We start from the raw sequence: 23,503 nt of genomic DNA, 5'->3' as shown, positions 1-23,503 counted from the left end.
GAGCCCAATAAACACCCTTAAAATCTTTCAATGTTATTTTAATTCCTATTTCTAGGTCTCTCAAACTCATAATTTCTCAACTCTAAAGGATGTGGTGATATCACTCCTCTTCAGAAATATGGAGGGCATACTCTGATTGCTGTGCTACCCACGTTTCATGCTCTCTGTGCTAGAGATCCTAAGCATCCTGTAGTGCATGCACTGTCCCACTTAAAACGCCAAAAGTGCTCCAAATGAGAAACGCTGACTTATGTAGTAAAATAACCTTAGGTATGTTCCAAAGGCTCCTGATTCAGACCTTTGTCCAAAGGTACCATCAAAATTTGAACCATTTAGTACATATAAGTCCTACACGTTAAAGCTGTGATGTTCAATGTGCTAACTACTAGCCACATGTGGCTAACTGAACACTTGAAATGTGACTAGTCTGAACTGAGATGTGCTATAAAATGTAAAATACACGAGATTTTTAAGACTCAGCATAAAAAAGTAATGTAAAAATCTTAATTTTTATACTATTAATGTTGAAATTTATACTATTAATGTTGAAAATCTGATACACTGATAAATTATTAAAATTTCTTTTGGGGTGCCTGGATGGCTCAGTGGGTTAAGCCTCTGCCTCGGGCTCAGGTCATGGTCTCAGGGTCCTGGGATTGAGCCCCACATTGGGCTCTCTGCGCAGCAGGGAGCCTGCTTCCCCCTTTCTCTCTGCCTGCCTCTCCGCCTACTTGTGATCTCTCTGTCAAATAAATAAATAATATCTTTAAAAATAAATTTCTTTAATGCAGCCACCAGAAATGTAGAATTCCCCATGTGCCTTGCATTATATTTCTATTCCAAGCCATTCCAAGAAGACTGTACCAGTTCCTACCAGTGCACTGGGTTCTGGAAAATCCATTATTTGTTATCAGGCATCCTGAGGAAGAGAATTAATCAAAAACTGAGGCAAAATGTCTAACAATTACACATATTTTACCTTTCAAGCTACCTCCTCTGTGCTTCAATGTGTCTAGTTGTGTTTATTCCAAGGAAAAAGAATAATCACCTTTAGCACTTCAGCTTAAAGCCATTTAAGCCATTGACATTCTAGTCAATACTTCAGTATCGTTCTTAAAGCTCATTGACCAAAAAAAAGGGGGGGCGGTTTAAGGTCTTCAAAAAAACAAAAACAAAAAGCCAGACAGATTTTATTAAAGTATTAATTGCAGAAACTAGGTGGTGTGTATCTGAGTGTTCAATTTCTTTTGCCTAAGCTGTAGATTTGAAATTAAAAAATTAAATATTGGGAGGGAAAAAACGTGGCCTCAGATTTAAGTTTCTCATTAAGAGGAGTCCTTCACTCTAGGTCACTTGTGAGATCCAAGGATCATTCTGGAAAGCTATGGGCTATGGAATGGATGACTTCTGCTTTAATGTATATATTTTAGCTTAGTTATATCCATAAGAATACTAACAGTAACAGTTTATATTTTTTTTAAAAGAAGATTTTATTTTTAAGTAATCTCTACACCCAGCATGGGGCTCGAATTCACATTCCTGAGATCAAGAGTCACATGCTGTACCAACTGGGCCAGCCAGGTGCCCTAATAATAGTTTATATTTATTTACACTGAGCTTACCTGTCACTCTCTACATATACCCAACATCTCTAAGACAAGTACTATTTCCTCTTCCTATTTTATTGAGGAGGGAAAAGATTAAGGAACTAAAAACCAAGGTCACCCAGCTCATAAGTGGTGGAACAAGAATCTGGACCTAAGCAATCTGGCTCCTCATCTAAGCACCTAACCAATTCATTATACTATCTCTCAAAAGCATTATCATTAGAACACCAGCTCGAAGGGAGAGACTCTATTTAGTTTATTGCTGTATCTTCTGACTCTTAGGAGGAGTGCAGGTGAGGAGAGAAAAAGACGAAGATGGCAGTGGCTCATGGGGAAGGAATCCAGAGGTGTCCACCTCTGCAGAGTGTTAAGGCCTAAAGAAGACACTTACTCAGAAAAGCCTTTCCACTTCAGTAGATATTCCACTTGCCCCTTAACTACACGCCTGTCTAGCACCTTCTCGACAACATACTCCTCCTCATCCTCTGAAGAAGAACTGTCAGCTGTCCGCTTGGTTTTCTTTCCCATGTTGCACGCTGTTCCACCTGAAGGACTAAGGCCACCGGGTTCCTGCAAAGAGGAAGGACAAAATGATCGAAATCCATGCAAGGAATTAAAACTTTGTCTTTTCTTGATGGAATGCAGAGGGGATAACACAAAGTTGCCATGTACCCTTCTCTTGGGTCTTGAAGCATTCTATAGACGGTTCCTAAGAATATAAGGAGAAAATGGTCAATCCCCACTTTCCCAAAAACAACTTTTTCTTCAGCTCACAAGACCAAAATCATTATTATACACACAACTAACTCTTCTAATTTCAGATTCCAAAAGACAAGTGGTGTGGTATGTTACTCCTGGGTACTTCTATAACTGTTAACAAGCCAGGATCTCAAACAAATGTAGAAAACTACCAGTTAAAAGAACAGTGACAAAATTAAAACCTTACCTTTAAGGTGAATAAGGTTCTTCATAAAAATGAAAAAAGAAAAGCCCCAAAATGTAACCTTCCCCTGCTTTGAGGATCTTGACTAGTCTCTTGGCAGCACAAAAAGGCCTGCTCAGGCATCTTTCTCCACTGTCTTCAGTGACTTGGTATACCTTTCCCTCAAACAAACTGAGCTTGTCCCTAGAGCGTCCATCAGTTCACAAAAGCAAGGCTGGCATCTCAGATACATGAAGCCTTTTTTTTCACTTAGGGATGGTAGAGAGGCAAGAACAACAACAAATATTTTTAGTCCAAAAACTAAAAAAATTCAGTAATTCTCATGGCTCAACTAATCCAAATGGTTAAGGAGGTAACCTCTCTTAACTGGAGTTGACTTTGGGCCAAAGGAAGAAGAGGAGGAAAAAGAAGTCTGGCCCCAAACTCACATCAACAAGAAGCCTCAAAACACAGAGGAACCATTCATAGGCCCAAGGAAAGCTGAAGCAAAGCAACACAAATGGAAATTGAGTTAAGCTCAGAAATATGCACAACCAGGGGGTACTCGACACAGATCTAGTTTTTAAAATTCCCACATTGTTGTTTCCATAATCACTTTTAAGAATTCTTTAACCAAGTTAAATGGTGCCTACAGTCTGGATTATAGAGTAGCAGAACTGTTTTCTTAGCTGAACTCCATTTTTATTCTTCCGTAATCTTAAAAGATTTTTTTTTCAGCACTCTCTAAAAATATTTCCATCCTGACTAGAAGATGACTCCTAGGAACAGGGAAGGCCACTACTAATCTCAGAATTGTGTTCAAGTCAAGTAACATAAAAAGTTGCATTTATCCATTTACTTCAAGTTAGCAAAATTTAAGGAATTATTCCAAGAACATCTAGTTGGAAACCGTATCTCCAGAACCTATTAGCAACAAATAGGTCTGCCTACCCAAAAAACTGTCTGTACCCATTACTCCCCTATAAAAAAAACTTAAGTTTTTATTAAAGTACTTTATTCAGAAGAGGGGGTGGAGGGGGAGAATGTAGACAGGAGTTTCAAAATAATTTCCCCATGAATTTAGAAGAGAGTCCTAAGCTTCAAGAAAAAAAAAAAAATCTTATTTATTTAAAATAAAAACAGCCTCCAATCTCACCAGAGACAGGAAATGTCATATTCCAGGGAGAGTACCCCACCCCCACCCCCACTCACCTTGGAATTTCCGGGAGCTGAGCAGTTTAGGTCAGAGCGCTGGGGTTAAAACCAGCCCCGGGTTAGATGCATGCAGTTAAGCATTGTGGCTATGGCCTCCCCTGCCTCACGAGGAAAAACAAGGATTTACATATGTGTTCTTCAGTTTGAGGGAGGAAAGAGGAAAATCTCCCTTTATACCTTCATGCAGAAGAGGAGCCCCAAAGGTAGAAGATGAATGGGGGTTCCCTCCTTTACCTACCGGATCGCCCCAGTTCTTTCTTTCCCTCTGGGCTAACAGGAGGGGCCTCCCCTCCCAGGTCTAGGGCTTGGCGGGCTGGCAGCTCCCCCGCCCCCACCCAGCTGCCTGGGAGCCACTGCGCAGCTGTCCCAGCCCGTTACCATGGCAACTGGCAGCAGTACTAGACTAAGGTGGGGGGGCGGAGAGGCAAACGGAAAAGTTAAAAGGCTTAACTTTCCTTTTCAGTGAAGACTGGGTGGAGAAGTTGGAAGGTACTCTCCTGGCCTCAAAGCAAGGCATTCAGAACTCAAGGGAATTGGTTCTTGGGTTTTAACCCCAAAACCTGTGCTTATTCCTCTAAGAGCACCGGGAATTAATCAATAGCATTTTAAGATCATCTAACAGGATTATAGCTCAACTGGAAGGGGGAGGGGAAAAGCTAGGTCCCTCTACAACAGGATCAGTACAAACCCCTCACCCCTAACCCAGCCCACCAGAAGCACTTTAAATAAGGCCTTTTCTACCATCTGTCACTGAACAGTTAATTAAAATTGCTTGGGGGGATGTGGGATAACAGGAAGGGGGGAAGGGAAGTATTTCAAGATACTCTACAACTGTGCTCGCTTCGGCAGCACATATACTAAAAGATACTCTACAACTTTCCTTCTTTGAGGGATTATAAGATACAGAAACAGAATCCAGACACTTGAAGCACTACCAAAGAACCTATCCACTGAAATTACAAGTAGAAAAAAATGTAATCCCTAAGTAGTTTTTAAAAGAGGACAGCAGTCCAGCCACAACCATTATTGTTTTATTAAAACCACTTTTCGGGGGGGGGGGGGCATGCCTGAGTGGCTCAGTGGGTTAAGCCTTGGCCTTCGGGGGGTCAGGTCATGGTCCCAGGGTCCTGGGATGGCGCCCCTCCTGGGGCTCTCTGCTCAGCGGGGGGCCTGCTTCCCCCTCTCTCTGCCTGCCTTTCTGCCTACCTGTGATCTCTGTCAAATAAATAAAATCTAAACAAAAAACAAAAAAAACTCCTCGGGGTGCCTGGGTGGCTCACTCAGTCAGTTAAGCATATGTCTTTGGCTCAGGTCATGGTTTCAGAGTCCTGGGATCAAGCTCTGCACAGGGCTCCCTTGCTCGGCGGAAAGTCTGCTTCTCTCTCTCCCTTTACTCCCCGCCCCTTCTTCCCGCTACTACTCTCTGCTCTCTCAAATAAATAAAATGTAAAAAAAAAAAAAAAAAACACTTTTCATTGTTATTGTAATATTATGAAACAAATTTTTAAATAATTACTACCCACCCAAAGCATTACTATATAGTAATTTAAAACTCCATATATCAATAATCCCTAATACTTGAAAAAAGGATTGTGATAAAGAAGAGAGCTACTTAGAGACTTGTAGTCCCATAAAGTTTCTTTTCTCCTGGCCCTAAAGACCATTTTGGAGAGCTCCAAAGCCTTCCCTCTGCTTTAGGATTCTGGTCTTTAAGACAGCTTTAGGCAGCTGTCATAGGAAAGTAAGAAAAAGGGATAATCAAAAGCAAAGACTCCAACTGAGAAAAAGGTGGAGAACAGTGATTATTTTAGTTATCAAACAGAAGAAATTATAGGGTATGAGAGTAGACAGTTTTTAACTACAGAAGATTTCCTCAAATTTGAATACACCTGTCAGAAAAATCTCTGGGTAAAAAGGCCTTTTTGGACTTTTCCTAACTTTTTAATACTTTTGTAGTTAAGGGATATAAAAACAATGGAAAGGAATTAGATCAGGGTTCTCACTGTGTGATCAACTTGCCATGTATGATCTTCAGTAAATAATTTGAGACCTAACCTCAGTATCACTAAAATGGGCCAAATCCCCACTGCCTACCTCCTAGGGAAACAGTGACTTTAAATAGAGACCAAAGAGCTGGTAAGTCCCCCAAAGAAAAGCTTTTGTAAAAATATAGGGCCAAGGGCGCCTGGGTGACTCAGTGGGTTAAAGCCTCTGCCTTCGGCTCAGGTCATGATCTCAGGGTCTTGGGATCGAGCCCCGCATCGGGCTCTCTGCTCTGCGGGGAGCCTGCTTCCCTCTCTCTCTGCCTGCCGCTCTGCCTACTTGTGATCTCTCTCTGTCAAATAAATAAATAAAAAATAAAAAAAAAATATATATATAGGGCCAAATTATACAGCAGCAGGAAATACGTGACCTTCCAAATTCCTAAGCCGGTAAACCTTATCACATGCAGTAACTCCTGCAGCTCAAAATGTTAGTAGACAGCAAGAAAGAAGGGGGAGTATCTTTGTTAACTAGGTACGGGTACGGGTAAACTAATAAAGCCTCGGAGAATAAGGTACATTCTCTCTTAAGGGTAAAATACTTATTCTTACTCCCTAACACTCAGAAAAGCACTGGAAATGGCAATATAAAAAGACTAACAGTAATTCTGTGAAAAGATAAAGGAAAAAATGACAGCAACATTATTATTTTAGTGAAACCTTTCAAGGAAAAAAAAAGTGAAATCAACAAGGAAAAGGACAAAAATATTCTGGTGTCTACCCCCTTCCTAAAACATCCGGAAATAATGTCAGATCAATTTCCTCCTTTCCCCTCTTCAAGAACTGCCTAAAGGGCACTCGGCTAAGGTCCCTTTCTCTTTGGGAAATGGGTTTTGTAACAGCTGACAAATCAAATTGGGCCTGATGCCAGAAGTCAGAGTCCAACCATAATATTCTGTAAAGAATGGCACGCAACTGTCTTGTAAATCTCTGGGACAGTCACAGATCAGAAGCTGGCAAGGATGACGACATAGTTCTGATGGAATGTGTTTTATCTTAACCTTGAAGTTACAGATCTGCTCAGGAGCAGCAGTAAGAAATGAGAAATGCACTCAGACATCGGAGGGGACATAATTTTCTTTTAGACAGTGCGACCCAGTGTATTAGGGTCAAATGAAACACAAAGCCAGACGGACAATTTAAGGGCTAGAGCCTGTACCAGATAAAGCATCAAGACTGGTGGTTCACGCTGAGCTTGAGAGAAGGGAGCATTCGAGTATGAGAAATGAGGCATGGCTGGCAGGATGATGGAGTGATTAAGGTAGAATCCCGATACCATGACGAAGGAAGAGAGGATGAGCCTCCGAGTGCAACCCTATCCTTGTGGAAATCTCCATAGGAAGGGGTGAGCAGCTTCTCAAGTTTCTAGAGTCTTTCAGACATAACAGCTCTCAGCCCTTTTGTAATGACACAGAATGACTCTCTGGTAAAGGTATCAACAACTACACATAGATTCTGGCAATTTAACTGCCCATCAGGACATGAGAAAAGAGCAGGCCCCACCAGCCGTTCATATCAACGACACAAGGCAAATTCACCTTACAGGCCTCTGAGTGCTGGGCAAAAAATCCCCTAAACCAGGGATCTGGTGAGAAGTCAGCCTTGGAAAAACATCAAAGAGCACTGTGGTCAGGCACAGGCAGAACCCACATTCCAAGTCGATGACAGACTTAACAGATAAATCTTACGGGGGGGGGGGGGGGGGGGGGAGGAAGAGGTGAGGAAGTGAAGCAGAAAGAGGAGGACCAAAAAACTCCACTCGTTATAAAGGTTTTTAGAAAAAATATGTAAGAAACTGTAAGTCCCCAGAAGTTAGAGAAGCAATTAGAGAAAACTGGGGCAATCCAGAACAGAGGGAATGGTTAGCTATTTCCATTTGTCAATCCTGGATTCACAGAATCGCCCACATAGGGTTTCTGGGTTCTCTTTGTCCAGTTCAGGCTCTGCTCTAGTCCCTCCAGTCACTACTTGGCAATGCCAGCTGTCTTGGTGGCTTTTCTTAGATCTTGGTGTAGCACATTTTATTTTCATCACTACTTACAAGTAAAAGTATATATACAACATAATTCTAAATCTTTCTCTGAGCTTGCTTTGTTATTTTTTAAAAAGTAATGAAGAACCAAATGGTAAACTGCCTCACTGAACCACCCACTGGACTATCTGGAGGTGGTAGTCAGACTAAATGTCAAAACACATCATCAGTGAGCTCTCTCTTCATTTTAGAGTTTCTTTTTTCTTCCCCCACCCCAAAGATTTTATATGTACATAATCTCTACACCCAACGTGGGGCTCAAACTTACAACCCCAAGATCAAGAGTCTCATGCTTTACCGACTGAGCCAACAAGGCACCCCTATTAAAGAGTTCCAATATAAAATCTGTAAGCCCAGTAAGAAGGTAAAATTCTCCAGAAAGACTCCAGAAAGAGGGGAAAGGAGTGAGGGCATATGTAAAGCTCTGTATCACATGTATTAATCAAATATGCTGCTGATGGGTGACTTCAGTTGGCCCAGGCTTGAGAAATTCCCATTTCTCCCCAAAGGGCTTTGGGAAAGTTAGTGGCTTAAGTGAAGATTAGATTGTCAGCTGCAGCACTGTCTTCAAGGCATCCTCTATATAGCCTTATTGTAATAAATAAAACAGATGAAAAGAAACCAAATTTACAGAACCGTTTTAATCTGGTCTGTATTCTTTGTTCTTTATGGATCTAGAAGCACCAATGATTTTAAGTTTGTAACACATTCAGCATAAAACTAAAATACCCTCCATAAAGATGTTTTCTTCCCCTAGATTTATGATTTCCAAAGTATTAGCCATGTGGCATTTTAACAAAAACACGGCATAGAGATACACATTACAGCTGTCCTGGCTGTCTCAGGTTTTGTTAAATGGGCTGATAACTATCACTCCACCTCCACCAAAGCCCATGAGCACCCAATTCAAGAGGAGTTAAAAGCTTTTTAAATGTCTATTTAAGAGACTGGATTAAGAAAGAGTTGAAGAGGAAGATTAACTGTGGTCGTTAACACCCCTATCATTAACAAGCCACATATAGACAACACAAACTTTATTAATAGAAAGGAGTGTGGAGAGAGGAACTGCTCTCCGTTTGGCTAGCACAACTCCAGTTTGTGAATCTTTAAAAATCAGGCCAAGGCACTGCCTCATCCAGTCACAGAATTATTCCGGGGCAAAGTATCCTGTTTGTTGATTATCTAAGCCTCCTGCTCCAGTGAGCAAGGGAGTAAAGGGCCTTTTGTTCTTTTAGATTAAAACATATACATTATAAATAGAGATAAAGGCTGCCTTATAAATTTTACTCAGCTGTACTCTCCTCCAAGCTCTGATCACCATGAAAAAAACATAAATGAATGTGTACTATAGCAATTCTCAGAACTGCTTGAAGTTATCAGTCTAGTTCGCTGGCATATTTGTTAAGTAACACACAAATTCTTGATATCTCATTACAAGATCACAATCCCACAAAATAATTTTACGTGGTATTTTTTTTTCCTTTATTAAAATCTACTGAATTTCTTCTCTCAAGTGTCAGTCCACTTTAAATTTAGTTAGGCCACACCTAAACCCATCACTGGGCAAGGTTAGATATGCAATTGTTCCAAGATTTATGAGAAAGTAGAATTTGGCACCACTATGGGCAAATGTCTTCCAGATGGTGCTTTCCAACAACTCTGTCCTTGTAATGTACTGAACTCCTCTTAAGGCACCACAGTCCCAGGTGGGTGTTACTCTGACACCCACTCCTCTCTTAATTAAATGGAATAAAGCATGAACTAGTAGATCCAGTCACCTTTCATGACGAACCTGGCAATTTCACCATAAATAAATCTTAAGAAAAATGGGTTATAGCAATGTTGGAGTAGTTACTATGAATCTTGGCTTTTTACATACCACTTTGGCAGAGCATATTCACAAAATATGGAAGGGTTAAAGGAGAACTGAAGTATCCACCCCCAACTAAAGTAACAGTCATATTTTTCAAACAGCCATAAAATTAAGACACGGTGCTTATCTGGCATCATCCAGCTTGCACAGATTTTGGACATCAGCAGCTTAAGGGTTACCAAGACCCCTCCAGGTTATTCTAACAAATCCTCTATTTTAAGAAAAAGCCTCTGCTATTACCAGACAATTTATGCTCTCTCATAGCCTTAGTTTAGAGAAGACATTCAAGAGACATAAAAATTAATTTGCATAACCATAAACTAAAATCTCTAAAATATCTCTAATTTAACTGTTGAGATGCGATTATAATTTAAGTCAATATTCTAAAATCTGATTAATACATGCTGACAAAAAGGAGTTTTTATATAATTGGAGTTAGAAACGTATCTCAGACTGTAAAACTTCATGGAGTAAAAGCATTCCTTCAACATACGGCATAATTTTGTGCTTTGCCATTACCTTGGTATATTAGCAACATGAATTATATTGAAGTCATAGCCTACAATTTAGATAAATAAAATCAAGGCAGTATTGAACTTTTTCCCATCCATGCAACGGTATCCTTGGCAGCTCCTTGGCCATCTATTATGATCCTGACCAATTTCTCTCCGTGGCAATTTAAAAGCTGTAAAAAAATACATAATGGGTGATGACAGGAGAAACAAACCCACACCAGAAATTATTGAACCTTGTAGGTCTTTGCAAGTGTCTCTATTGACATTTAAGTGTGAGTTACTATGCCACAATATCATAAAAGTGTGTTTTACACTTCAGATATATTGATAGTTAAATGCAAAGAAAGGCCACCACCAGATTAATGGCTAAAAGGGATAGCCAATCTCAGACCACCCAGCTCTTCCACTGAGCATTCTGATGTGTTCCTTAAACCAAATAAGATGTTTCTATCTTTTTATCCAGTTCCAACTGCAATCCTAATTTAAATCCTATGCCAAAGGGATGATTAATATTGCAATTCTGATCCTCGTTCTGCCATATTTATTGAGGGCTTGATAAGTGTCAAGCATTGCATGGGCACTGAGTCTAACCCAGTCTTCAATTTAAGGGCGGAGGATTTTAAGTTTCTCCTTGAAATCAGCACTTGTTAGTCCTGTCCCCAAAGGCTGTTACAAAAAAGCTACTGAAGGGGCAGCTTGTTAACAGTAGTAATATGAGGACTAGGAATAAGGAGATGTGGTCCTCTCCCAATTTGATAACTGAAAGGTCAAACTAAACAGTTCAGTTCATCTTAACGGTGTTATTTGCTCTACTTATCTCATAGGTCTGCTGTGAAGGGAAGACAAAAAAACTGGACAACACTTTTAAAAATATAAAGGGGGTGTCTGGCTGGCTCAGTTGGTAGAGCATGTGACTCATGATCTCAGGGCTGAGTTTGAGCCCCACCTTGGGTGTAGAGATTAAGAATAAAATCTTGATGGGGTGCCTGGGTGGCTCAGATGGTTGGGCGTTTGCCTTCAGCTCAGGTCATGATCCCAGAGTCCTGGTATCGAGCCCCACATTGGGCTCCCTGCTCAGCGGAGAGCCTGCTTCGCTTTCTCCCTCTGCTGCTCCCCCTGCTTGTGTTCCCTCTCTCGCTATCTCGCTGTCAAATGAATAAATAAAATCTCTCTTAAAAAAAAAATAAATAAAATAAAATAAAATAAAATCTTGGGGCGCCTCGGTGGCTCAGTTGGTTGAGCGTCCGACTCTTGATTTTGACTCAGGTCATGATTTCAGGGTCTGGGGATAGAGCCGCGAATCAGGCTCCATGTTCAGAAGGGAGTGTGCTTGAGATTCTTCCTCTCCCTCCCTCTGTGCTCCCCTGCCCCACAGGCTCACTCTCTCTCTAGAATAAATAAATCTTCGAAAAAAAATCTTAAATATTTATATAAATGTACACACACAGAAATAGAAGTTTGCCTGATAGATGATGTTAAAAATAATGAATGCTGGGGCACCTGGGTGGCTCAGTGGTTTAAAGCCTCAGCCTTCGGCTCAGGTCATGATTCCAGGGTCCTGGGATTGAGCCCCACATCAGGCTCTTGGCTCAGCAGGGAGCCTGCTTCCTCCTTTCTCTCTGCCTACTTGTAATCTCTGTCAAATAAATAAATAAACTCTTTTTAAAAAAAATAATGAATGCTTTGGTAATTGCTCCTCCCTTACCTATTTTCTGAAAGAGTTTGTAGAATTGGTATTACCTCTTCCTTAAAGGAAGGGGGGTGGTGGGGAAGGTCTGGTGAAACCTGCCAGTGAAGCCATTCAGACCTGGAGCTTTCACTGGGGGGAACACTTTCAACTATAAATTTTACTTCTTTAATAAATATGGAGCTAGTGAGGTTCTGTATTTCCTCTGAAGTGAACTTTGGCAGTTTACTTTTCAAAGACGTGATTCAATTCATCTAAGACACTGAATGCACTGGCATAATTGTTCATAATAGTCCCTTATTACTTTTTCACTGTCTCTAGGATCAGTAGTGATATCCCTTCTCTTATTCCTGATATTAGTCATTTGAGTCTCCTCTCCACCCCCAATCAGACTTGCTTGGTTTATTAATTTTATTGATCTTTTCGAAAACCAACTTTCAGGGGCACCTGGGTGGCTCAGTCATTAAGCGCCTGCCTTCAGCTCAGGCCATGATCCCAGGCTCCTGGGGTTAGGCTACATCTGGCTCCCTGTTGAACAGGGAGCCTGCTTCTCCCTCTCCCACTGTGTCTGCTTGTGTTCCCTCACTGTGTTTCTCTCTGTCAAATAAATAAATAAAATCTTTAAAAAAATTAAAAATAAATTTTTAAAAAACCCAACTTTGATTTTCATTGATTTTCTCTATTTTTGTTTTATACTTCACCAACTACCTTCTGTTTTTACCTTTAGTATTTTCTTTCTTCTGCTTAATTTGAATTTAACTTACTCTTTTTTTCCTAGGTTCTTAAGATAGAAATTTAGGTCACTGACTAGATCTTTCTGCTTCCTTATCTGAAGCATTTAATACTATAAAATTCCCTTTATGCATTGTCTTAGTTATATCCAACAAATTTTAAGGTCATGTCATCGTTTTTATTCAGTTCAAAATCTTTCCTAATTTTGTGATGTCTTTGATCCATGGGTTACTTAGAAGCGTGTTAACATAGTTATAATGTATATATTTCAATTCCACTGCTTTTTCTTTCATTTATTTTCAAGTTTTATTATTAGTTATGTAAAATTTAGGGTTCTTGTGTCTTCATGATGAATTGATCCCTTTATCATCGAATCAGGCTTTAGCTATCTGCCCTACCTACCTCATGTCTGTTACGGAAAAAAACAAAAAAAAAACTCTTTGGAAAGTATACGGCAAACAGAAGGTAAGATATCTGATAACAGAGGAAGTTAAAATAACTTTAATAAATTTTCTGAACTATCTGTAAGTTATATCTATGCTTGTCTCCAAGTACTCATATAAATGGGGTTTGCCAATGTTTTATCAGATCCCTAGATATAATTTATTGTTGTGAAATACTGAACAAATTAGCAGTATATTACCCTCCACAACTCCCTGTGAGGTGAGTCTTACTGATTTAGGGATGAGAAAGAAGGTACATGGAGTTCAAGGATCTGTCGCAGAAACCAAACCTAAGATAGATTTCCCAGCCTGTTGGTTGACCCTTTAGCAGGGCACTTTATTCCGATATAATTATGCCTGCTGACTCAGATATGAACTTGCTTTATTCTAAGAAATGAAGATTATAATCAGAGAAAAACTTGAATTCAATTTGATTCCTCCTCCTCTCCATGTAATAATAAGAGTGTACTAAAAATTTGACCTTTGAATAGCCTTCAACAACACCATCTCAATCCCACATTTTCTAAGTGTTGTTTCTAGCAATGGAGTACAATGGAACAGGCACTCAGTTAAGTCTGAAGAGTATGACTGCATGTGAAAAATTGTAGAACCAGCTTCACAATCTAGTTTCATGTAGAAAAATCTGTCAGTGTTTTTGACAAACTACTCTTCCTGGAAAGGAAATCCAGACTATACAGTCCACAGCCTCAGTAGGATGAGTGTGAAAAATGGCCCAACCTGTCCATTATACCTTTTTTTTTTTTTTAGAAATCCACACACAATTAACAAATTTGTTACCTTATGTTAATACCCCAAGGATTTGACAACCAGCCAACAAGTCAATCATCTATCCCTCAAATCCTAGGCAAAGGCCTCCACTGGCCCAATATACTAGAATGAGTTCTTTGCTCACATTTAAAATCAGTGGCTTCAAAAAACAAACTCCAGGGGCGCCTGGGTGGCTCAGTGGGTTGGGCTGCTGCCTTCGGCTCAGGTCATGATCCCAGGTCCTGGGTTCAAGCCCCGCGTAGGGCTTTCTGCTCAGCAGGGAGCCTGCTTCCTCCTCTCTCTCTGCCTGCCTCTCTACCTACTTGTGATTTCTCTCTGTCAAATAAATAAATAAAATCTTAAAAAAAAAAAAAAAAAACCAAACTCCAAGACAATTCAGGAGTCATTTCATCAAAGTCTTTGGTCTAGAAAGCTGTTGGCAATCACCTATCCAATTCTTTCCATGTAAAATGAATAAACTAGGGACCAAAGAGGGCAAATGGCTCAACCAAGGTTATATCAATAGTTAATGACAGAAGAGGGAAAAGAGCCTAGGTTTCCTGAGCTTTTTTCCCCACTTGCCTCTCATTTTTCAAATAACTTTTTCTTGGGGCACCTAAGTGACTCAGTCGGTTAAGTGTCCAACTCTTGATTTCAGCTCAGGTCATGATCTCAGGGTAGTGAGATCGAGCCCAGGGTCAGGTTCCACAATGGGTATGTAACTGCTTAAGATTCTCTCTCCCCCTTGCCCCTCTTCTCTCTCAAAAATAAATAAGTAACTTTTTCTTGGGGTGCGTGTGTGGCTCAGTCATGTCTTTGGCTCAGGTCTTGATCCTGGGGTTGTGGGATCAAGCCCCACATCCAGCTCCAGCCTGCTTCTCCCTCTCCCTCTGCCACTAACCCCTGCTTGTGTGTGCTCTAGTGGAGTAAGTAAAATAAAATCTTTAAAAATAATTTTTTCTTGGGGCGCCTGGGTGGCTCAGTGGCCTCTGCCTTCTGCTCCCTGGGATCAAGCCCTGCATCGGGCTCTCTGCTCAGCAAGGGGTCTGCTTCTCCCCGCCCCCTCCCCCACCAGCTTCTCTGCCTACTTGTGATCTGTCTGTCAAATAAATAAAATCTTTTAAAAAATAATAATTTTCTCTTGAAACCAAAAAGACAAATCACTTAAATAACTTTTTCCTTATTTTAGAAGATTTTACTTATTGGAGAGAGGGAAAATGTGAGCACACAGTGCACAAGTGGACATGAGCTAGAGGGAGAGACTCTGAAACAGATTCCACTCGGGACTCCATCTCAAGAGCCAAGATCATGAAAACCAAGAGTCGGCAGTCTAACCGACTGACTAAGCCAGCCAGGTGCCCCGTAACTTTTTATTTTGTGAACTAGGTAAAATTTATGGATAAGGGTTAGAGAACTAGGGTGTAGTTGCCTGAATAGTGCCCCCCCAAAAGATAACCAAGTCCTAATCTCTTGAGATTATGAACATTACTTTATATGGCAAAAGATGTGAAAGGAAAAATGTATCCTAGAGTATCTGGTTGGCTTTTTTTTTTTTAAGATTTTATTTATTTATTTGACAGAGAGAGATCACAAGCAGGCAGAGAGGCAGGCAGAGAGAGAGGAGGAAGCAGGCTCCCTGCTGAGCAGAGAGCCCGATGCGGGGCTCGATCCCAGGACCCTGAGATCAGACCCAAGCCGAAGGCAGCGGCTTAACCCACTGAGCCACCCAGGCGCCCCCTGGTTGGCTCTTAAACACAATCACATCCATCCTTATCACAGGCAGAGACACAGAGAAGACAAAGAAGTAAAGAGAAAGCAGGGAGAGGTGAGGCTGACAGCCACCAGAAGCTGGAAGAGGCAAGGAAGGGACTCTACTCTAGGGCCTCCAGAGGGGGTTCAACACCTTTATTATAGACTTCTGACCTCCAGAATTTTAAATATAAATACCTGTTGTTTGAAGCCACTAAGTTGTGCTCGCTTCGGCAGCACATATACTGAAGCCACTAAGTTTGCGGTAATTTGGGCTAGAAGCCACAGGAGACTATTATACAGGGGACATAAATTTTTTTAAAAATCATAAACTGGATATATATAAACCCAATTACTGATCCAAAAAGAATTGTACTTCAAGTAACCCAAAGAATGTCTAAAACCGGGCGCCTGGGTGGCTCAGTGGGTTAAGCCGCTGCCTTCGGCTCAGGTCATGATCTCGGAGTCCTGGGATCGAGTCCCGCATCGGGCTCTCTGCTCAGCAGGGAGCCTGCTTCCTCCTGTCTCTCTGCCTGCCTCTCTGCCTGCTTGTGATCTCTCTCTGTCAAATAAATAAATAAAATCTTTAAAAAAAAAAAAAAAAAAAGAATGTCTAAAACCTTTAAATCCCTCATTTCAAAGGGTAAACTGAGGCAAACAGAGAATGTAACTTACCCCACAAAATACTGGCAGATCCAGGAAGACAAACTCCGCAAGGTCTAATATTTACATAGCTGCTAACAAGAACAGTGTAGGTTTTTCCCCAAACATGTTAGCTGATAGAGCTCCTGGACAGACTAAACATAGGCACCAGTTGTCACTGTGGGTGTTCTGCCAACACAAGTGTAAAGTTGTCATCAGAAATGAATATGTGGCTTCGAGTAGCTTACAGAAATTCAACAAAGCTGTATCTTGGACTTTGCACAAGCCAACTCTTCTCAGGATGACCTGGACTCTTTCCCATTAGTACAATGATCAGCTAAAAGAAATCCTTTATAAGGAGGAAAGGAAAATCAAAGTTTATGTCAGAGAAAAAAAAATAACTGCTCAGAATTCAAGTTCACAAATAATAATGTGTAAATAGCAGCCATACTGAGTCAGTTACAAGTGGTATCTCACATTGTAATTTACTACTTCTATTTTTTTTTTTTAAGATTTTTATTTATTTATTTGACAGAGGGAGAGAGAGGGAGAAGAAGGGAGAGAAAGGGAGAAAGCAAGCACAAGCAGGGGGAATGGCAGGCAAAGTAGAAGCAGGCTCCCGGCTCAGTAAGGAGCCCAATGTGGGGCCTGATCCCAGGAGACTGGGATCATGACCTGCGCCAAAGGCAGCCGCTTAACTGACTGAGCCACCTGTAATCTACTACTTTTAAAATCAATATCAATAGCACACAGCTTTAATCCAATTTCATGTAAGGTAAATGAAAATAAAAATTAGACGAAGCAAGGGGTGCCTGGGTGGCTCAGTGGGTTAAAGCCTCTGCCTTCAGCTCAGGTCATGATCCCGGGGTCCTGGGATCGAGCCTCACATCAGGCTCTCTGCTCAGCAGGGAGCCTGCTTCCCCACCCCTCTCTGCCTGCCTCTCTGCCTACTTGTGATTTCTGTCAAATAAATAATAAAATAAAATAAATCTTAAAAATAGACAAAGCAAAAGAACAAGAAAAGGAAAAATGCTTTACCAAGGATTGTTAAATGTGCTATTCCAGTAAGACATGTAAATCATGCTATATAGTTAAATAAAATACCTAAATAAAAATTACTTATCTTCCTCAGAAACCTCTGTATCCTGGATACCTTTCTCTTTCTAGAGCTACTAACAAGGGCTCTGAAAACTACTAAAACTGGGGTGCCTGGGTGGCTCAGTGGGTTAAAGCCTCTGCCTTCAGCTCGGGTCATGATCCCAGGGTCCTGGGATCGAGCCCCCGCAGCAGACTCTCTGCTCAGAAGGGAGCCTGTTTCCTCCTCTCTCTCTGCCTGCCTCTATGCCTACCTGTGATCTCTGTCAAATAAATAAATAAAATCTTAAAAAATAACAAAAAACAAAAAACTACCAAAACTTTCCCAGACATATAAAAATCCAGCCACTGCAGAGTAATGTTCTTTTTCCTTTTTGCCCCAACCATTATCCTGCTCACCTACTATCCAGATAGCTGTCTACTTATTGGTTTTCAGACAGACCAGTGAAGATGTGTCATGTTCCCTTTTAGTAAACATTAATCCTTTTAGGTTTGGCAGTAATAATATATCCTTTAAAAAAAAAAAAAGACTTTACTTATTCATTTGAGAGAGAGAGAGAACATGAGCAGGGGAGAGAGGAAGGAAGAGGGGAAAGCAGACTCAGCAGGGAGCCTGATGTGGGGCTCAATCCCAGGACCCCAGGATCACGACGTGAGCTGAAGGCAGACGCTTAACCATCTGAGCCACCGAGGTGTCCCAGCAATAATATAATATATCCTTAAGCTGTAAGCACAAGTACTTGTGCTTACAATTTTGTAACACAGGCTAAACAACTTGTCTTGTTAACAGACCAGTATAAATGAACCAAACCAGGTTCTCCAAAGGCAAAAAGTCAGTCCAAACTTAAGATTTTCAATGTATCTGAGTAGCTCAATCAGTTAAGCATTCGACTCCTGATTTTGGCTCGGGTCATGATCTCAGGGTCTTGGGATTGAGCCCCTCATCTGGCTCTGAGAATTCTCTCCCTCTCCCACTCTCTGCCCCCGCCAGCCCCTGGCTCCTGCACACAAGCGTGCACATGCTCCCTCTCTCTCTCAAATAAAGTAAATCTTTTCTTTCTTTTTAAGATTTTATTTATTTATTTCAGAGAGAGAGAGAGAGATCACAAGTAGGCAGAGAGGCAGGCTGGAGGTGAGGGGAAGCAGGCTCCCTGCTGAGCAGAGAGCCCGATGCAGGGCTCGATCCCAGGCTCGATCCCAGGACCCCGAGATCATGACCTGAGCCGAAGGCAGAGGCTTAACCCACTGAGCCACCCGGGCACCTCTCAAATAAAGTAAGTCTTAAGGGGGAAAAAAAAAAGTTTTCAATGTGATAGTCTCAGAATAACAATGAAAAATTACCCACTAAAATTTCCCTACCAGAGAGAAATGTTCATCAGACCTATTAACTCTAACACTGTAAGAGAATTCACAAAAAAGCAATGTGTACTTGCACACCATAGTAAACCAAGAAGCTTATGTTGAAATCTTGAAATCTTTCAAATTAAAATAATCAAATAAAGGGTCATGGTTAATTTGTTTATAAATCCAAGGAGCTGGGGCTAGAGATGGATGGAATCCATTCAGACTACTCTAAGACGACATGATTTACCTATTCTTCAGATCAGTTTTCTTTTGTCCCCCATCAGTGGTCTAAACACAGCCACGAAACCACCAAAAACCGACCAGCATTTTTAAGAAAATGAAAGTGTACTGTAGATGAGAAAGTACCAGACTGCTTTGCACATATATTCATATAGTGAAACTTTTTCCCATATGTGTACAGGGTCAATGTAAATGTATATCTTAGCAAGGGTCAAGATCAAAAGTCTGAGACACATTTATCCAAAAGAATTCCAGCAAAGAAAAGGCTTAAAGCAGGAGAAAATCTAATAAGCATCTAACGCAACACAAAGTCCACCTCTATCCAAAACATATTTGCCATTATTTTAGGCAGCCAAACAAACACAGGATGCAATCGTGTTTAGAGTGCAAGAAATGGTAAAAACTTAATTAAATTCTCCTTTTATCCAATGGAGTGATGATCTCTCTACTTCTGAAGAGATAACCGTTAGGATTTAGTGATCCATTTAACAAAGGCTACTTCCTAGACACTTCACCCATCTTCTCCCTCCATTTTCCAATTACTAAAATAAAAGATTTTGACAAGATAATCAACTCCAGTATCTGTCATGTTACTTATTTATTTTTATAAGTTTATTTAAGTAATTTCTACACCCAATGTGGGGTTTAAACCTATGACCCAGAGATCAAGAATCACATATATTCCTCCGCTGAGCCATGCAGGAACCCCTAGCATCTGTTACTTTAAATCAATGGTTTTCTTCTTTTTTTAGTTTATTTTTTTAGTAATCTCTACACCCAACGTGAGGCTTGAAGTCACCACCCCGAGATCAAGAGTCACATGCTCCTCCAACCAAGCCAGCCAAGCGCCCCAAATCAATAGTTTTCGAGCGATTCTGCACCACCACCGACACCCCGAGGGCATCTGGCAACGTGTGGAGACATTCTGATAAGTCACAATTGGGGGTGAGGGAAGAGGTGAGAGGCAAATATTAGCTCAAAACATCAATAATGCTGCAAGAAACCCTATAGATCAAGACTGAATTCCTTTTGAACCTAAATAAATTAGGGACAAATAACCTTAATCTAGGAGTCCTTTAGTTCTTATAAACTCAGCAGAAGCAGCTGCATTACTAGCACACCTACAAACAGTTTTTAACGATACGAAACTGATTTGTCCTCTTGCAAGTGTCAGAGATCACAGAAATCTCTCCTCTGTTCAAGAACAAGTGAAATTAACTTTCTTTTGTACAATGTCACAAAGGTCTGTAATCAGAAGTGTACTTCATATATAGTTGAACTTACAGTATTTAAACATTTTTCTATTAACCTTAAGTCAGTGAACAAGAAAGCAATTTAGATTCTGATAAAGCCATCATGTAATGAAAATTTCCTTATTTTTACAAAACATCTTCAAATCAGCTCAATGGTTGTTACCAACAGGTGATTACAATGTCTGTAAAACACTTCGAAGGAAATATAATCAAGGCAATGGGATAATCCAGGTGATGGCTGACTTCTCCTGTCCCTACCACCCTAAATACCATCCTTGTTAAGCAACTTATCAAAATTCAGGCATCCTCAAAGGAAGGGCAGAAAGAAGGCTTAGAAACTCTTTAAAGGTGTAAAGAAAGATATACATAGGGGGAAAGTTCCTCAAAGAAGAGACTAAGATAAAAGCATTGAGATATTGCTTTTAAAGTCCTTAGCAAAATGTCTCCCTAGCAGGTACTAAATACACATAAAAAAATTATCTTTTTAAAATTTGTATTTTTATCCGAGGCTCACCTTAGTTCTTAAGGAAAAACAGCACCTTCTCCAGATGTAAGGATAAAACAGAATATGAGAAGCAGGTGATTATGACTGGAAACACAAAAACTGACTTTTTCATTTTTAGTCACAAATTACAATCCCTGAAAGATTTAAACATTAGAGATCCAACCTGCCTAGATCTCAGTCTCTCCCTAAAGATAACACACTTTAGTGTGTAGCCTTCCAAAACTTTTTCTATGGATTTACAAATATCCATTTGTCCGTAGAAACATGCATCATTATGTAGATTTTTCTTGGGCGCCTTTCCACGACACTAGAGATTTATCCTATTGGTTCTAACATTGCAAGTCAGTCGTCCTAAAGGAGTGAGTTCCCAAGACCTATCCTGCCCCTCTGAAAACCAACAAACTGAGGGTTGTGGGGGGGCGGAGATGGGGTGGCTGGGTGATGGACAATGGGGGAGTGTATGTGCTATGGCGAGTGCTGTGAATTAAGACTGATGAATCACACACCTGTACCCCTGAAACAAATACATTATATGTTAATTAAAAAAAAAAAAAAACCTAAAAAGTGTGAAGTGGTGAGAAGTAACGATATGGGGGGGGGGGGAGATGCCAAATTCGAAGCAACACAGGAGCAAACTTATAGTTTCCAGAGCAGAAAGGTATGTGGGATGGAAGCCTAAAGACTTCGTTAGAGAAGTCATTGTGAATAAAATACGTGCCTGCCGCACCATCACAGATATTGAATCCTCTTCACAACCCCAAATTTTAAGACCTTCCTCTTCTAGAACGCTGATTGGACGACCTGCGCGAGCGCTTTCCGTAGGGTATCCGCCTACTGGCTCCAAATTTGGTCCATTTAGCCGCCCGACTCCTGCATTCCCCATTGGAGTCAACCCGCTGCCTCTTGGAGGAGCCCAACCTACCGCGCGCTCCGTGCTCATTGGCTTAGGGAGACGCCGCTCAGGAGCGGAAAACCCGCCTCCCACATTCCGATGGCCCAAGGACCGATCAGTCGGCAGCTAAATATAGAGCCAATTGGCCCATACACAAGCCAGTCAAACTCTCCGGCTGCAAAGCTCCACAGAACTTACAGGAATAAAACATCCCGCCCCTGTTCTTCCATTGGTTGGCCGAACCCACCGCTCCCCCTTCACGAGCCCCCACCCCGCGGTCCATTCATTTCACACAATAACGGGCCCAATTGGAGTCAGTTCAAAACCTAGTATGGGTAGGCAAGACTATCCGCCACTTACCCGGGATCGAGACCGATCACTCACGCTAATGTCTTCTCTGTTCCTCTGTGGTGAGGCCGGACCACAAGACACCACGGCCGCCGCCTTCTGCGCAACGCCAACCGCCCGCCAAAACGGATCCTTCCTTGCGCCTGCGCGACCAATCCTGGGACTGGACCCTTTCTCCGCCCATTACGCCTGCGCAAAACGAGGCACAACTCCCGCCACTACGCAGGCGCTGTAGATTCGCCGCCGTCTCCCGCCCGCCATTTCACGTGCTCCAAGCGCCAAGCGGAACTTCTTAATGCGCCTGCGTAAACTCGCCATTTTACTACACATGCGCTCAGCAGGCGATCGTTGCAAAAAAAAAAAAAAGTCACCTGATAACTTCTTTCCTAATACATAGTATTAACCGTGCTTTGTCAAGTGAGTTGAACGTAATTTCAGGCCTTGAAAGATTAAAAATTTATTTACTTTAGGTACATTCAAATATGAATGATTGGTTGGCGAGCCAATCACACTAGTTAAGGGTAATATTACTCGGGAACCAATGGCCCCTAAGGGGTGGAGACTACGTAGAACGCCCTAACGGATGACGTTATACAGCAATGCGGGACTACAGACCAATAGCAGGGGGAAGCTATTGCAAATATCCAATCAGAGATACTCAGGGGCGGAGTCTACCAATGCCTAAAGCGAGGAGGCGGGATAAAAAAGCGAGGCCGAAGGTAGGCTGGCAGATACGTTCGTTAGATTACTCCTTTCTGCCCGTGGACGCCGCCGAGTAAGCATCGTTAAAGTCTCCCCTCCCACCGCCGTCATGTCTAAGTCAGAGGTGAGTAACACGCTGTCTCCAATCTCATTTTCTTCCTCGCTCCTTCCTGAGTTCTGTAGGATGCGGCCTCGTTGGGTTGTTTGCGCCAGCTCATTCGGCAGTTCTTCGGTTTCTGCCAGGGCCTACCCCTCCCAAAGTTCAGGTCGCCATTTTGTCCTCGTCGTCGCCATGAGGCCGCCGTCCTGCAACACTTGGTTATCACGCCAGGCTTGCCCCTTCTGGCAAAAACAGTTAGGCACATTCGATTGGTTTTGTTTTACCCCGTCACAGGGGACGAGTTTTCTAAAGAACAGCTATAGTTCCTTGCTGGTTATGTATTTTTTTAGCCTAGTTCTTTTGTTGCGCGTGCGTCGGAGGAACAGTAGGGACGCATGCGCTCGTGGTTCCCAACCCCCAACATACGTCTTCGCTAATGGGGAGAAGCACGTGGCTTGCTGTGACCCGAAGGAACAATAAGGGCTACGTAACGTTGCTGCCTAGTTTTGCAGTTCCTAACTGAAAGGTGTCTGGCGTTATAGCCCACATGTAACGAGTTTTTCCCCTGCTGCTAGTCTCCCAAAGAGCCTGAACAGCTGCGGAAGCTCTTCATCGGAGGTCTGAGCTTTGAAACTACCGATGAGAGTCTGAGGAGCCATTTTGAGCAATGGGGAACACTTACGGACTGTGTGGTAAGACTTGGGAGAGACAAAAGGCCAGTAGAACTAGTCCGTTTACTTGGATTATTTTGTTGTAATTACTGTGCTTATGAAGATTGTTAACAGGATTGTGGTTGA

At 41.6% G+C, this 23,503-nt stretch overlaps 1 protein-coding gene across 5 annotated transcripts in view; it reads right to left on the bottom strand.

Annotated features, from left to right (window-relative positions):
* CBX5 (chromobox 5) overlaps nt 1–22,070 on the bottom strand; it is a 38,640-nt gene extending 16,570 nt beyond the window's left edge. For 2 of the 5 annotated variants that reach the window (XM_047739983.1, XM_047739987.1), the window contains exons 1-2: nt 21,917–22,070; nt 1,999–2,177 (exon numbers count right to left, since the gene is read on the bottom strand). In XM_047739983.1, coding sequence (XP_047595939.1) covers nt 1,999–2,135 — 137 coding nt within the window. In that variant the 5' untranslated portion in view covers nt 2,136–2,177; nt 21,917–22,070. Of the gene's footprint in view, nt 1–1,998; nt 2,178–3,741; nt 3,767–3,982; nt 4,079–16,260; nt 16,286–21,916 lie in introns of those variants that run through there. The other 3 variants (XM_047739985.1, XM_047739984.1, XM_047739986.1) reach the window with 3 other exon arrangements.
* Nucleotides 22,071–23,503: the final 1,433 nt, after the last annotated feature.

Source organism: Lutra lutra, chromosome 8 (genome assembly GCF_902655055.1).
Source record: "Lutra lutra chromosome 8, mLutLut1.2, whole genome shotgun sequence".
NCBI lineage: Eukaryota > Metazoa > Chordata > Mammalia > Carnivora > Mustelidae > Lutra > Lutra lutra.
Note: the sequence above shows the minus strand (reverse complement) of the source record. Positions and strands in the feature narration are given on the sequence as shown.